General features: G+C 43.4%; 2 protein-coding genes across 7 annotated transcripts in view; both read right to left on the bottom strand.

The window, feature by feature from the left end:
• Positions 1–996: 996 nt before the first annotated feature.
• HINT3 (histidine triad nucleotide binding protein 3) lies at positions 997–7,802 on the bottom strand. The gene is made up of 5 exons (XM_084512821.1): positions 7,617–7,802; positions 7,043–7,160; positions 5,716–5,785; positions 4,762–4,888; positions 997–2,789 (listed from the first exon to the last, which is right to left on the bottom strand). Exons 1-5 carry the CDS (start codon positions 7,785–7,787, stop codon positions 2,742–2,744), a joined length of 534 nt encoding a protein of 177 aa, XP_084368947.1. The 5' UTR covers positions 7,788–7,802; the 3' UTR covers positions 997–2,741.
• Positions 7,803–7,940: 138 nt separating this feature from the next.
• Positions 7,941–15,762, bottom strand: part of NCOA7 (nuclear receptor coactivator 7) — an 88,954-nt gene continuing 81,132 nt past the window's right edge. For all 6 annotated transcript variants that reach the window (XM_084512812.1, XM_084512814.1, XM_084512811.1 and 3 more), the window contains exons 12-16: positions 13,502–13,627; positions 12,901–13,053; positions 12,278–12,373; positions 11,554–11,627; positions 7,941–10,671 (exon numbers count right to left, since the gene is read on the bottom strand). In XM_084512812.1, the coding sequence (XP_084368938.1) occupies positions 10,536–10,671; positions 11,554–11,627; positions 12,278–12,373; positions 12,901–13,053; positions 13,502–13,627 (585 nt within the window). In that variant the 3' untranslated portion in view covers positions 7,941–10,535. The remainder of the gene's footprint in view (positions 10,672–11,553; positions 11,628–12,277; positions 12,374–12,900; positions 13,054–13,501; positions 13,628–15,762) is intronic.

Below are 15,762 nucleotides of genomic sequence, written 5' to 3'. Positions count from 1 at the left end.
TACACTGAGGAGTAAAAGCTGCCAAGTTCTCCCTCCAAGAGCTTTGCAGCTATCTTTGCTCCCTGGAGTCAGACGACTGGGTAAGTTGGAAAATGGTGTTACAATGCTGCTGTTGAAGAGGGTGACACAACGAATGGGGCCTGCCTGCTGCCTTTCCAGGGGGTAGCCAGCGCTCCTGAAACATAGCCAAAGCATTAGAACAGACTTCTCAGAAAATCACAGAATGGTTTGGGTTGGAGGGACATAGAGATCATCTAATTCCAGCTCCCCTGCCATGGGCAGGGACACACTTAAGAAAGTATTTCTCAACCCGATTAAAAAACATCTGCCAAGCCTGAGAACAATGTTCATCCATACAGAAGGAAAATGGACCACACGCAGGTCTGTGCTGAAAAACACTACGGAGACACTGAGCATTCCTCTTGGTAACGAATGGGCCTCCATTTATACACCTTGTGTGAGGAACTGCCATTCCTGTGACCCTCCTCAAATATAAGACATAAAAGCAGATCTTCATGTTTCCTGCTGCGTGCATTTGACAGTACATTGGGTCTTGCTGGGATGGCGCTCATTTTCATCATAGTAGCTGACACGGTGCTGTTTGGGATCTGTGGCTAAAGCAGTGCTGTTAACACACCAATCTTCTGCCTATTGCACAAAACCAAGCAGCTGGGGGGACAGAGCCTGCACAGCTGGCACACACTGACCTGCCAGGCTATTCCCTGCCAGACGTCGTGCTCAGCAGTAAGAACCACAGGGAGGATTTCTGGGGGGATGAGGCAGCCACTGCTACTAGGCTGCTCATGGGAGGTGGTGAGCAATCATCTTTACATTACTTGTCTTATTTTAATACCTGAAGAAAAGAGGAGGAAAAAACATGTTTATCTTGACCCATTCTCTGCCCCATCCTGCTGGGAGCAGGGGCAAGGAGCGAGCGCTCTGCTGCTGACCGTAGTCAGCACAACTCCTTGGCTGCATGGTTAGATCACTCCACAATTAGCATTTGTTCCATTTATTAATCCCTTTTGACAACAGTTCATATGTTGGTACTTTAAATATTACAGTTAGGTGTAGTTACATAGATTAATTACAAATCAGAACACGCAGAGTATTAACTCTTGAAAAATCTTAACATTCAAATATTTCATACGGTTAGGAACCAACTCAAGCCTCCTAATCTATTGCACAGAATTAACCAAAGTTCAGTGCCTTTAATTCATACTCCTCCTAGCTAACGCTACAAATTAAAACTGCAAAGTACGTGAGTGCCCAGTAGTAAGAATAACGTGACATTAGGAACAAGCTCTTGCAGAAGAGACTGATGTTACCACTTCTGGGTAGAAAACACTTGTTTAGAAGGGTGTGAATCTTCTCAAGTACGATGTGTAGCCTGCTGTAAGAATATTACAATGCATTGTCCCGCTAAGGCAAGAGGTGCTGGATCAGTGGAAAACATTGAGAAGATTATGCTCGGGGAATCTTGCAGGCACAACACACCATCACCGCCTCAGCCGCATCCAAGTGCACCAGCCAAGGACACTTGATTAGTTAAGCACCAAGTCGGGGCACAAGGAAAATCCACTCCGTGGTTTCGGGAGTGTGAACTTCCCAGACAGTCTGCCTTAACATGGTATTGAAAAACAGAGCTCTAACATTACTGATTAGAGTCACACGGTGAAGGCAAGTGTTCAGCAGGGTCCATAACCAATTCCGAACACAATCCCTGCATGTTCCAATTTTGGGCTGAGTCCCTGCTCTTCCAAATCCAAATCAGGCTGCTGTTATGCAAGCCTGCCACATACTGCACTAAAGACCCACTTCTCTCATGACCTCATTTAGAAATCAAATTTAGCCAAGGCATTAGTAATCTCCAAATGGCTTCATGTGAGAACAGTATCAGAATAATCTCAAAACGTGTCTTTCCTACCATGATGCAGAACAGCAGCATGCTAAGTCAATTCTTCTGAACTCTTCACGTTTTTGTAAACATATAATAACTAATTAAAAATATTGTGCACGTAAGAGGGAAACAATCTTCCAGTCCAACATACAATCACTTACACATACAATTAAACTATATTCTATGTTTTATAGCATGATCACATCTTGGGCACATATTGTATTAACATGTACTATGTCACTGTCATGCAAGTAAGACAGGTAATATATTAAAGTGGTTTAGCACCAGAAAAGTTAGTAGTGTACTTTCTGCAAGGTACCTACTACTAACTAGGCATAGGTAATATATTATACAAGTACAGATGGAAACTGAAATGTTTTGGATGTCCCTTGCAATTCCAGAACAATGGAGCTTTAAAACAAAAGCTAGATTCCACAACAAATATTACCTTTGGTACCACGTGCATGCTGTTGCTACTAACTTATTTCCTTAGGACAGGATGCAGTTAGGATACATTCTGCTGCTATACCCTGCATTTTACTGGGAGAACTTGCTTGCCTATGTGGATGTGTCTATGTATAATGTATGTGTCTATTATATATGCATACACATACCTAAAATTAGCATTAAAATACACTGCCTTATTGTCAGAGCAGTACACAGACTTCTGGAGTACCCAAACGTGAGGATTAGGTTGACAGCTATGAATTCTGTATTTCCTCATCAGGAACTAAGCCTTCTTACCCAGGTATATTGTTGGCAACGAACTGTGCAACCTGAAATCAGAGTTCAAAACCAAAGAACAAATGGGCTAGTTAGTCATCTGAGGCTAGGAGGGCTTTCAACTGGCAGCGTTTTCAGTTTGCAGTCGCTCAATCAGCTGTTCAGCCTATGAAAGAGAGAAAGCAATGCATTAACTATGCAGTGAACCTTCAGTTTACTGAAAAAAAAAAAAAGCCAAAACATTTTATAAACAGCAACAGTGTGATGCTGACGAACACAGCATATACTTTTCACTTCTATGGATAAAGCATAAACAGCAGGAGTAAAATACGATTGTTTTAAACAGCAGGCTTTTTCACATTTGCATCACCCATTAAGTGATCAGAAAAGGAAAAAGAAACTCTGCCAGTCAGAGGATGTTTGAGCGAAGAAACAGCATTGGCAGCAGCATGTTTTAAGGACCTTGGAAGACAGCTGTGCTCAGAACAACCAGGCTCTGAGGAAGGGAATTCTCCGGGAGACGCTCCAGAGCAGCATCTTGTGGCCTCTCATCACCCACAAACCGCACGCCAGTCGTACACGACTGAGAGATGGAGAGCACTCACATGCTGCTCGTGTCATTAGGCAAGTATTCATTCTTCGGTTAGGTCACTATGCTCACACATACTTTTCTCTCCATATGGCCATATTTACACATCTACCACACAGCTGGGGCAGTGATGTTTTCTGTGTGTGACAGCACCAGCCCTCGGAAAGGAACGGGGTAGAAGGAAGTCTGCCACCGTTGTTCTAGCAGGCCACATTAAGGATGTGGAGACTCACTTGGGCACTTCTGAAATCAGTTTACATTACTGTCACTTTTTTGTTTGTTTTTTTTTGGGCATTTTTTATTTATTTAAACACCAGTCCCCACTGGATTCATCTTTTAATTTTAACGTGTGCTCGAGGTCTTACTAAGATCTCCAAAGGAACCAAGTTAAAAGGTGAAAAGCCAGTATGTTTTAATACACACAGTAAATATGCCATCAGCTACTTCAGATGGCAACAACTTAATAGGTGTTAAGTAGCTACTACATGTTTTCCTTTGCAAATAAAGCTAGATAAGCATGGAGTAACTGAAAATGAAGTTATCTGAATCGTGTTTTACATTCTTAAATATATATCACGTTCAAGTCCTTATAACTAAAAAAAAAAAAAACATTTTCCAACTTGACAACAGGGCAAAATATGTTTTGAATTGCATCTGTATCAGATAGCTAAACTTGGTATGGGTACCTCTGAGCTAATCCAAACCAGTAAGCAGTATAACTAGACAGCTACAGGTTTTTTGAGGCCCAAATATCTCCGTGATGCTCTGCTACACAGCAGAGCAATCTGCTTGTTTTGAGATAGCCAAGAGCCCCAGCCAAGTTTTTCTCTTTAAGAGGCTTTTTATATTCTTCTTTAGAAGAGAGACTTTTCTCAGCAACTTTGTTTTGGGGTTGTCCAATGACTCTGGGATGCTGAAGCTACACTACAAGGATAGTTTCCTGATGAGTCAAAGCTGAGTGAGTTCGCATTAGTCCTCCAGAGAGATTTTCAAGCAGATTTAGTCAATGCCAGTTCCATCTCATTCCTGATCTCTACCGACAGAGGTCAGTACAAAGACTAGTTGTGTAAGCAGACACTTGTTTCAGTCTAAGAAACTAGTAATAAACAAAATAAGAAAAAAATATATGAACTGACAAAAGCAGCCATTAGGTGGCCGTGTTTTGCACCTACGCTGGATAAACCAAGGCATGTACAATACACAGCCCCTCACATTCTAATATAACCCTTTCACGTAAAAGAATAAATACTTACAAAGTCTAGTCAGAGGCACATCACATCAACCTAAGTGATGCATTAAATCCAGAACTACTGTTTTGTTTGCTGTTAATGTTATTGTTGCTGTATTTCCCCATTAATCATAAACATTAGTATTAAATTTTACTATTGTATTCTCTCAAAAAGTTAATGCAAAATGTAATCAGTTATTTCTGTCATTGCTACAATTATTACTCAAAGACTTTTTAGGCACAGTTAAAGTGTTGGAAAGACATCACATTTTCAGCTTGCAATTGAAAACCTAATGAAAAGTTCACGTGCATTACACTCACCGTGATAAACCAGTAAGAGTTGATTCTGTAAATCAGTCTGGATAAGAATCCTAGCTGACTGGCTGGGGCCAGGACATGAAGATGCAAGTGCGATATTGAGCAGAAGGGAGGCCAGTGAAAACCCATTCTTCAGAAAAGGAAAACAGGTTAGAAACACTGGTGATGTTAAGTCAGAAAGTGGAACATATTAAGTTTTTTAACAAGATCAACTGAATTAAGAAATTAACTCAAACCGTTTTCCTTTTACATAAAAGCATGAACAAAAAATACGTCCTTTCCTTTCATTATGCTCTCAAGGTGTTTTTTTCAGAAGATCATTAACCTCTTCTTTCACATCTCTCTATTTCAGATGCACTGTGTTAAAAAGAAGAGTAGGAAACGGGCTATTCCTTAGACGTGTCATATCTAGTTTTCAGCTGGAAAGTCAACTGCCACTAGATTATTGTAGTTTCTACCTATTTTAAACAGGAAGACCCATCTGCCTCTACTCTACACTATTTAAACTATGTTACATCTTACTTCATTTTGGCAACCAAACACATTGGCTTATAGCAAAGGCAGCAGCACTGAAATTCAGTGAGTGCAGGTACGACTGAAACACAGTGCTGCAGTGCCCTGATTAAAAGGACAAAGTTTACCTCTCCTGGAAGCTGAAATTAGAGAATATGCTCAGCACGTAATGGAGAAGCAGACCTTTAGATAAGTGGTATGAAGTGCCCTCCCTATCCCACAAGGAAGGGAGAATCTGAGTTGGAATGCAATCTGCGCCAGGCATTGATCAGAAAGAAGTCAACATTCAGTGCCAGCACATGTGACTTGACAAGTCATGTGGTAAGTCAATGCAATCCCAGTTTCTCCAATAAATCATACTGCAGTCATTAACACTATCTCTAAACCAGCATTTTGAAGGGTCAAGAACATATTCAACAAACACAGAAGGCTTCTATTACGTACCTTATATCATTTAAGTCATTAAAATTATTTCTCTGGAGGACAGATTTTCCAACTTCCATCATTCTCTTCACTATGAAATACAAATATATTTAATTTAATATTTAAGTAATATTTTACACGTTATGTATCTTTGAGTCAAGTAATTTGAAGCAGGTATTTTTCACAAACAAAAACTAACTTCAACAACGATTACATTGCGATCACAAACTTGTGTTTGTGGTTTTTTTCCCCCCAAAGAATAAATACTAAAACTCAACTCATGCACAAACAAAGATTGTCTAAGATAGTGTCATGCAAAGTTTGGTATGAAAAATCACTACTGTACTCATTTCCAGACTAACAACAACTTTAAGTGTGGTACTATTCTAACAACTTTGGCCAAAGCCACGGTATCACCATATTTTTATTAAAAAAAAAAAAAAAAAAAAAAAAAGAAACCACCACCACCAAAAACAAAGCACTACCACCAAACACTGAGACTTGGTAGAATGATGCAGACTAATTCCCACGTTATGTCTCTACACAGCAAAAGTTTCAGAGATAAAACAAGATTTAAAAACAAAATCAAACACTCAGTCCTACTTATTACTGGGACAAAGCTTTCATCACTGTAAAAAAAAAAAAAAAAAATCCTAATACAGCAACTTCAAAGGCAAAAATTCTTTAGAATTTCCTTGAAGCCAAACACATATAGAAGCTGTTTCTGGAGAAAAACTACCCTACATTTAGAAGACAAATACAACGATTCAAAATGTGCAGCATGCAAATATAATGATTTTTTTGCATCATCGGTAATAACATTTTTTTGTTTGTTTGTTTGTTTAAATAGCCTCTCAACACAAAGTTCTAATATTTTAGAATCTTGCCTATTAAAAATGATGGAAGTTTATTGTAACACCGTTTCTTTTTTCGCTATCCCTTTTCCTGAAAAATGATGTAGCACATTATAAAATACATATTTCACAGAATTCTCTTTCTTCTCCATATAATTTAAAACCACATATGTACTGAGGAAAACACAACGGAGCAGCACATTAATAATGTAAAAAGCAGAGTGGCGTTTCCCACAAAGCGCAGAGGCACCTGCTCTGCATGCACACGGACAGCAGAGGCTTCGTGCACTGGCGCTGTGTTACTCTGGAACAGCACAGCCAGCGCTGTGCCAGGTGCCAGCAAGGGCACGTCCCTACCCACGCTCACTGGCATCACCTGTTTTGGTGTTTCACAGCCACCAGCCAGTGCTCAGGGCTGTGATTACCTGACAGCACACCGCCTAAGCCTGTGGAAAACGATGTTCCCCCCCCCAAGTTACACGCAGCAGCCTTACCGATAGGGATGTGCTCGGACTTGAGCGTCTTGCAGTTCCCCATGTGCTCCACGGGCACCACCAGGTAGTGGTGGGGGGCCCCGGGCCTGATGTCTCTGAAGCACACGAGGTCTTCGTACTGAAAGAGAACACGCACAGGTGAGGCCGATCGGGATGCGGACACTGGGTAACACAGGCGACCTTCCCCTTGGCGCTGTGACATTCAATATTATGTTTGAAACACCTGGCAGGAACGTGAGGGATACATTTAATTTTTTTCCACAGCTACATCAAAGTACCTCGGGAGCCTGCCCGCAGGGAGGCTCACAGGCACGCTCTGCTCCCCCAGCTGGCTTTCTGCGGCCAGGATTTCTCAACACCCGGCAGCAGGGACACCGGTGCCTGGTTTCAGACACCCACCTCTGCCACCACCGCGTGCAAACGAGGGGCTGGCCCCTGCGACCAGCGCTTCAGGGCCGCCCGCACAGCAGCACCGCTGCCCCCAGCCCGTGCCCAGGCGCGACCCCCCTCGCACCCCGGCTCTCCCCGCGGGCACGGCCAGCAGGGCGATCCCCCCCCCGCTCCGGGGACCCACCTGGCAGGGCAGCAGCGCGGTGCCCGGCTCCTCCCGCCGGGCGATCCTGCAGAAGATGCACTGCTGCCCCTCGGCGCCGCCGCCGCCCGGCTCCTTCCCCTCGGCCCCGAGCTGCCCGGCCCCGGCCCCGGCCCCGGCCCCGGCCCCGGCCGCGGCCTCCTCCCCCGCCATGGCTGCTCGGCCGCCGCCGGGCGCCTCCCCACGGCCGAGGCGGGGCCTCCCCGCAGGGCCCGCGGCCTCCCCCTGGCGGGCACGCGGTGCGCTTTTAGGCAGCCTTGGGCCTCGGTCTGGCTTGGAAGGAAAATACACAAGCACTGGGGCAGTATAAAAAGGGCACGTAGGAAAATGTACAACAGTGCGTGCAGAGCTCTGATTTCTGCTCACAGGGTGGTCAGGAGAAAGAGGAGAGGCTCAATCGCCCCAGCTGAGAGCCACCAGGATGCTGGGCACCCGCACCTCTCCCTACAGCCTGCCCCTGAGGGAACACACAACACAGCCCCATCCGAGGAGGTGCCACCCAACAGAAAAACAAACAAAAAAAGAACACAAAAGCTTCTTACCACATTTCTGAAATAGGATATTGCTGGAATGCTTTTTCTGAGGGGAGAGGCTTCAATATTCGTCAGCATGCCCTGTAACTTAAGCTAGATCCTTTCATCTTTAAAACGTACTCAGGGCTGTGAATAAAGGAAAGGATCAATAAAGGAAAGGGCCTGCCACGCATTTCTGAATGCATAAATTCCTTTATTGAAAATATTGTGATAGCACTGCATTACATATATTCAATATTCATAGCTTCAAGGGTCACAGAATTCCGATTGAACAACACTGCTTTGAATACAGAACACAGCATCTAGATATGCTCTGACAAGTATAATATAATGGAGTACATTGGAGGAGCAATAGTGAAATGTATGGCAAATGTTCAACTTGGGCAAGGGGTTGTTGGGGTTTTATTTTTTGTTGTTGTTTTCTGTGTTTTGTTTTGTTTAAACTAGTAAGTGGTCTGCCACCATAAAAAGAGCAAACTATTAGATATTTCTGGTATCTTCAAAGCATTATGCTACTAGCAACTTGGAAAATATTTTACAGCATCACCAGTACGTTGATTTACAGCTGTAGTAGACCACGTAGATGGGAACTGTGAAAAGCTCGCGCGCAGTGTGGTACAGACTTGCTGTATCTAGCATTGGTTGTAGGCTGTGAAATTTCTGTGCAGAGTTAAGATTTGTTAACGCTCTTGAAAGAAAACCACTGGCTTTTTCTTTTTTAAATACATTTTAAAAAAAGGGAGAGCAGTAACTAGAGTTGTATTACTTCATTAACGATATTCTAGAATTAGGCTGTACTGTTTAATGCACGGAAGCACGCTACCACTTCTAAAACCTGCCTTTCTCCAGACAACCCCGCATTCGAGACTAACGGCAGGAGAGTGTTCTAGTGTAGCCACAAAGTCTGTTTCGGTCAGATTTGGATTGTGTAAATAAAAGCACAGCTTAACTGGAAAGCAGAATTCTTTAGAAAGCAGTGAAGATGGCCAGTCCTCTGTCATACTTTCGCTACTTGCCAAAATTTTAGTAGTACTGACCTTTTTAGAGTTTAGCCTAATTTTGTAACACAGAGTCTTTTTGGTGTTGACGGGAGAAAGAAGAAAATCATCCAATTATTTCATGGAAACAAAGACAACAGTTTCTTTGCATGTCAAATCCTAAGCCAGACAGTTTCTTCAAGTCTTTTTCAGGTCAGAAGTCATATATTAATTACTAAGAAAACAACTATTATACTAACATGACCTGGCCTGTTAGGGAAGTATCATTGTTCTCTAAATCTTAAGATTGCATTTTCTCCTTTACAAAGCAGTTATTCAATTTGTAAAGAAATGCTCAAAAAAAAAAAAAAAAAAAAAAAAAAAAAAAGCACAGTGGGTGGTTTATTTTGAATCATTTGGTGGTGATACAGAAAAACAATTCTCTCTTAGAAACGTCCTTCATGAACAGTCACATAGCACTAGGACAGATGCTCAGAGCATGCTGTCCCAATTCTGTTGACTGCACCAGAGCTGATACAGTCTATACTAGGTGGCAGTTTGCCCGACGTCTCCATACGCTGCCAAAACAGTGATCTGTTAACAGGAACATGGCAGCAGAGTTAATGAGAAGCACTAACCACCTTCTCCCTCATCTCCGAGAAATCCAGAATTATGCACTCAAGTGTTTCTGCCAGAAAACAAACCCTCTTATTAGGGTAAAATGAAAACTGAATCTCATGTACAAAATAAAAATATAAAAATTAACTCCAGAAATCAAATAAATTGATTCAGAATAAATGCCAATGCCTAAGAAACCTACCTGAATAGAAATTATTTATTAAATTGAGGTCTGAAACATTAAAGAAAAAAACATACCCAATACATTTACAAAAAAAAAAAAAATCTGCTATACAACAACAATAAATAAAAAAGACTTTAAAAACATGTTCCCTTAAGTGCTGTGTACACCTACTTCTGATTCTTTTCCATGGCAAACAGTATGCTGTAGATTTTGGTGAAGTAACCTTTTATTTTTGGTTAGCTTTTGTACACTGAACATAAATACACATGGAATGTACTAGACACTTATAGTTTTCCCACAGTATCTTTTTCACAGTTACAGAAGTTTTCAATTTATACACCATGAACGTTATCATAAGCATCACATCTCTGATGGAGGAATGTTGGAGGAGGGAGTAAAAAACGCCTCTGGTCTTTTAACGTTCTGTCTCCTACTGCCTCTCAGAACCAGCTCTGTTTTTCCTTGGTTATTTTTTGCGTAATCATGCTCTGGTACAACTTGAGAAAAAAGCGTGTAACGTGAGGCAGCCCGCACCTTCTATTTTTTAAGTGCCTAATGGATCCAGTCCTTAAGGCAGTCAGTAAGTACTTCATTCAAATGTCCATACTTCTACATCCTGTATTATGAAATCTTCTTTCTTAGATAAGATGTCATTATTGAAGGTGCTGCAGGAGTTGCTTCGCCCATGATACAAATCTGCGTCTAACCATAAGCCAAAGCGGCCACTAGAAAGGAAGCACACATCAGGTTTCAGGTCATACGTCACAGTTACAGACAACTGGAAGCTACAGAAGAGCGATACGGAGGAACCAAGGCAATTCTGAAAACCGCTGCGACTGAGTATGAGGGGCTTAACCCTGGCAAAGACTTGCAAGCAAGCTTGTTTTTGTTCATACCAGCTATCGCAGCAGAACAGAGCCTTGAGCGCACACCTTCGGCGCCACCGGCTCTGGCTGCTGCTGGTGAGCAGCCTCTTGGGCACGGCCGGGGCCCGACTGTCCCAGGGCGCAGGCATCAGGGACACTTCCCTGGCACCTTGGCTGTGGATGTGGCTCCTTCCTAGTTCAGGAGGAGAGGTGTTTATGCACCCCCACTGCAAACCATGGCCAGATGTCGCATGGTGCAGTCTGGTGGCAGCTTCTAAGCACAGCCTTAGTCCTTGATTTCATACCCATTGACTTCTGAAATTTAGGACCTGGTTGATCACTGTCTGCATCCTTGTTCTACGGAGCAACGGAGTAACAACCATTTAACAAGGACCATGTGAGAAACCGTAGAAGTTTATGGCAAAATTGCCATTACAGATTATCTTCCAGAGGCAAACCTCTTCAGCAATGAGCAGTGTTATCTATCCAAAACATCTGGTTTTGTCAACCTCCCTCCTCCCCAAGATTACTTGCCCAACATCAGTTGCTCTCTAAGCAATGGAGATTGTCTTAAGTCTGTAACAGAAATCAGATTGCTGAGATATCTGTCCTAAACAGTTTACTAGAATTAAGTTCAGCCATTTTACTCATTAGTTTTTCCTGCAACTACCGTTGTCTCTGTTCTCATTAAAAGATAAAATAAAGCTAGCTATGCAATTTGAAAACCAAACTTTTGCTCACCCTCCACCTCCAAGTTCCAGGGAGGTCATGTCTCCATTGATGAAGTAGGTATTCTCCCCACTCCATTTGAATACCTGGGGATGGGAAGAAACAAATATACTTGAATTGTGAGGATACTGGCACTCTAAAACTACTGAGTGCTGACTTCTTAGCAGGTATTTAAAAAAATATAAATTTTGTTTTCTTTTTGATGGGGGAGAAAGAAGAGGTAGGAAGAAAAGGAACAACAGGTATTTAAATTAGGAACAAGGTACCCTGGTAATTTTTAAAATTCTACTTGCATCTTTAAAGCAACAGGCATTTTGTTGAAAAGAGCCAATGTATTCAATACTGAAAAATACAAGCTACGGACGTGAAGGGGTATTTCAGTGGCACTCTTATCTCTAGCTTGTCATCACTGTGATCCTAAGCATGCATGAAATTATATGCTGCTCTTGATATCACTGCCTTCCAAGGTGAGTCTTTGACTCCTTACTTCTCCCTACTTCAGCCCCTCAATCAACTTGAAGCCCTCTGCTCACCCTCACAGACTGTCCTCTCAGCACTTAGATAATTACATCCATTTTTGTTTAAAGGATTGCACTGAGACAATGAATGATTAGCTGCATTCATCAACAGCTGGCACGTCTTCTAAACTCAAATATGCTGTCTTCATAAAATTGTCTCATAAATGTTTCAGATGTAGAATCCAACAAAATAATTTGAGAAATTGAACACCACTTACCTTGAAAGTTGGACTGAATGTGTAGAGGAATGTTTCACCAGTGCCATAGTAGTGGTCACTAAACCTGAAGGGATGTGTAGCATATGCTCCAAAAATCTGTCAGAAAAGGATTAAACTGTTTTTGAGAACTGCGAAATTCAAGAAAAAAATTCAAAATGCTTTCTGGTATTTCATTCTGAGCTGGTGTCTCATGTTGAAAGAGCCAACTACTGCAATACACCAACTGAGCAAGTAGTCCTGGAAATCTTCTGTATCCTTCAGTTTAAAAGACACATTGCAAGAGGAACAATGACTCTAGGAGCTAGTGAAGTACTAGACCTCCACAGAGGCGTTATTTGTGAGAGCTTGTTAACAGAGTTACCTAGGGAAGATACTTCCATGGACACTATTAAAAGGAGCACTTGTAGTTATGAAACTACAGAGTTTTATTTATATTAGTGCTGATCCCTGCCTGGAAGTTTAGTATAAGCAGTAGAAAATATAAATAGAATAAAAGAAAACACCAAGGCCTTCTTGCAGTATGACCTTACTTCAGTAACACAGCATGGTTAGCACCTCATCATGTTTTGTTTTGAACAATGTTGCCCTTTCAGTCCAACCCCTGCACCACAAGCACTCCTTACCTGGTTATCCATGTCCTTGATGACAAGGAGAACTGGACTGTCAAGAGATGCTGATTTACGGTACAGAGTCTTCAGGCTAGTCCCATGCTCCAGTGTGCTATATGCAAGCCGCCAGGGATATCCCTGCACTCTTGCAGGCAAGCGCTGGGCAAGCTGGGCAGTGAACAGGGAGAAATGGTTACGTATTTAACAGGTTAGGTCATGGGTAGTGTCTTACAGATAATTCCTTCTCTGCTGTGGCTTCTGAACCAGAAAAATTGCTGCCGAGGTAGCAGCTGATGCCATCAGGTTAACACCTCCACCACATGCACGTGGCCTTGTACTCCAAGCTCAGCTGACTGCACTCATATCACTTGTGAAAGTTTTCAGAACTGGCACCCCCTCTCCAAGCACTCAAAAAGCTACCAGCCCTCACTATCACAACTCAAACTCCACATAAGTCTTTTTAGGTGAGCCAGTGCTGCAGCAAGCAGGACCTTGCACAAATCTTCCAAACTCTTAAAAAGCATCGATACTACCTCCAGAAAGTAGAATGACCCACACACAGCACGGACAGCACCAGACCTAGTAAGGAAACCTGCTTTTTTTTTTCCAGCCATACCTGCTCTATGTGCATATTCTCCAGGAGTGCACTGTGATGCTTTAAGACAGGTAAAGTATCATCTTCTTCTTCTTCATAGTAGCTACAAACACTCTTGCGCCGTTTTGCTTCTTCTACAGTAATGATCTGAGGCGAAAGAACAAGCGTCCAGACTGAAAAACAGCTCTTATTCTGTCAGTCCTCCACTGAAGCAAATTAATTAATTAATACTCATTTTCTGTCACACTGTGTGAAGCAAAACCACTGTATAGCATGGTTACATCCAGCACAGGCAACCTTAGTAAGGAAATTCTCAAATGGCAGGGTACAGGACAGCATGGCTAGCATGGTCAGAATGTCCTCGCACCCCAGGGACCGCCCACTGCTGTAGGGTCCTTTGGGATTAATAAACATGGAGGTGAGCAGGTGGCAGCACGTGGTCAGTCTCAGACATACTTGGCCCCGAGTCAGGAGGCTAAAGCACGCTGACTTCCAAGGCACACTGCACACATCTTCTCCTTGTGGGAATCTACATGAGGACGCAAGCTTCTTTGTTTTCTCTCACACAGCTACTTGAAAATATGGATTATTTTCTCAGGAGTTAATGCATCAGAATATGAAAAAGTTTAAAATTTCACTTCCCTTTTTTCCAAACCACCAGCTTTTTCCTGTGTTTTTTTTTTTTTTTTTTTTTTCCCCGTTTGTATATACAAGCCCAAACAGAAGCAATATCACAAAGAAATACAAACATAAATCAACTTTAACAGATATTTTGCGGTTATATCACATCGAAAATGTATTGAGTAAGAATACGAGCATCCAGTTTTTGCAAGTTTTACAACTTTTAGAAAACTTCTATTTACTCATTTTTCTTAAGAATTTATGTGGAGAACACACAATAATACTTTAAAAGGTGAGTCAATATTTACGCTTCTCAGTCAGGTGTGAATCCAAATACTTGTGAGACAGAGGCACAGGCTTCTGTCCCACAGCTAGCGTTAGGCCACACGCAACCTTTCCCTATAAAGCTGAAAACAAAACGAGAAGGCAAGCCCATACACCTAACCCCCGTCTGTAGCAGTACGCAGCAGCCTACAACGTGCTGAGAGACGGGGACACGCTCTGAGACACGTGCAGCCTGGGCAGGCCGCAGGTGCCAAAATGGGTCCTGAGGCAGGAGGGAAAGCTGCTGGTCCCCCAGCGCACCTCACGGGGCTCCAGGCAAGGTGAGACAAGGCGCGCTGCACACAGCCGTGGGGTTTTGGCTGGGCTTAGGGCCCGGTGCCACCATGGCAAACAGGAAGCAGCAGCAAGGGCTGAGATGGGGCTGATGAGGAAGAAAAGGGGAAGGAAGGAGTCTCAGCTACAAAACAACCAGGAACCCTTAAATCACCCTCCTTCGGCGAGCTTATTACCACAGCAGTTATCTTGGAATAGGAACTTCAAAATGTGGCTGTGGAGCACTCAGCGGAGCTTCCCCACACCTTCCTACTAACCCTGTTTCTAAACATCTTGAGCTGCACCCGAGGATTGAGCTTGCACAGCCCCCCCACGCCTCCGCCACCACTGCTGGAACTTGCAGGAGCTGCCAACTGCCAAAAACGCCCCGAGGCCCTACGCACGCCTGCCCCATGGCGGGGGGAAGGAAATGTACCCAAGAAACCCCGGGTGCAGGGTTAGCCACACCACAAAGCACAGAGGGGGCTTTGCAGTAGGAGCAGGACTTGCGAGGAGCTCGCTGTGGGGAGGACAAAGCCCCGGTTCTGCCAGCCACGCTGAGCAGCTCCACTGGGACGGGAGCGACACCTCCGCTGCGCTCGCTCCATCCAGCCTGCATTAGTCCACCGGTGCCTCCCCTGAGCAGGGACACCGGTGCCCCAACATCCACATCAGGGGTTCGGAAAAGAGGACAAAACCCAGCCTGCACGATTAAAGTTACATGCCCCAGTGAAGGCAGGCAGTACTGGAATTGCTGCCTGGGGTGCTGGAAGAGCCGTGCAGCTGCACCCTGACCTCCAGCCCAGGCTCAGCCAGTCCTGGGCCCTTCAAAGACAAGAGGAAACCCTCTGTTAGAGCATTTCTCACATGGACAATTTCACCGAAGGCTTGCACTGTAAAATTAGGCCAACTTCAAACAAACAAGCAAAGAAACAAACAAACTACCACAAAACAACCCCCCCCCCCCCCAAACTGTTAAAGGAACATGGGTCTTTCTGCTTTTATCCCTATTCTTTCTCCACCTCCTGAATGTTTTATCTTCCCTCCTAATCTCCCAGGCCATT

Source organism: Aythya ferina (assembly GCF_964211825.1).
Source record: "Aythya ferina genome assembly, chromosome: 3".
NCBI classification, from domain to species: domain Eukaryota; kingdom Metazoa; phylum Chordata; class Aves; order Anseriformes; family Anatidae; genus Aythya; species Aythya ferina.
The sequence above is the reverse complement of the archived record's forward strand: the minus strand, read 5'-3'. Positions and strand labels throughout refer to the sequence as shown.

What these genes read in the sequence shown, in the direction of transcription:
- HINT3 (XM_084512821.1), bottom strand. Translation starts at nt 7,787, where the DNA reads ATGGCGGGGGAGGAGGCCGCGGCCGGGGCCGGGGCCGGGGCCGGGGCC. An exon ending in GTCCGAGCACATCCCTATCG is followed by an intron (nt 5,786 to 7,042) that starts GTAAGGCTGCTG and finishes TGTATTTCATAG; the next exon opens with TGAAGAGAATGATGGAAGTT. An exon ending in ACTCTTACTGGTTTATCACG is followed by an intron (nt 2,790 to 4,761) that starts GTGAGTGTAATG and finishes TCTCTTTCATAG; the next exon opens with GCTGAACAGCTGATTGAGCG.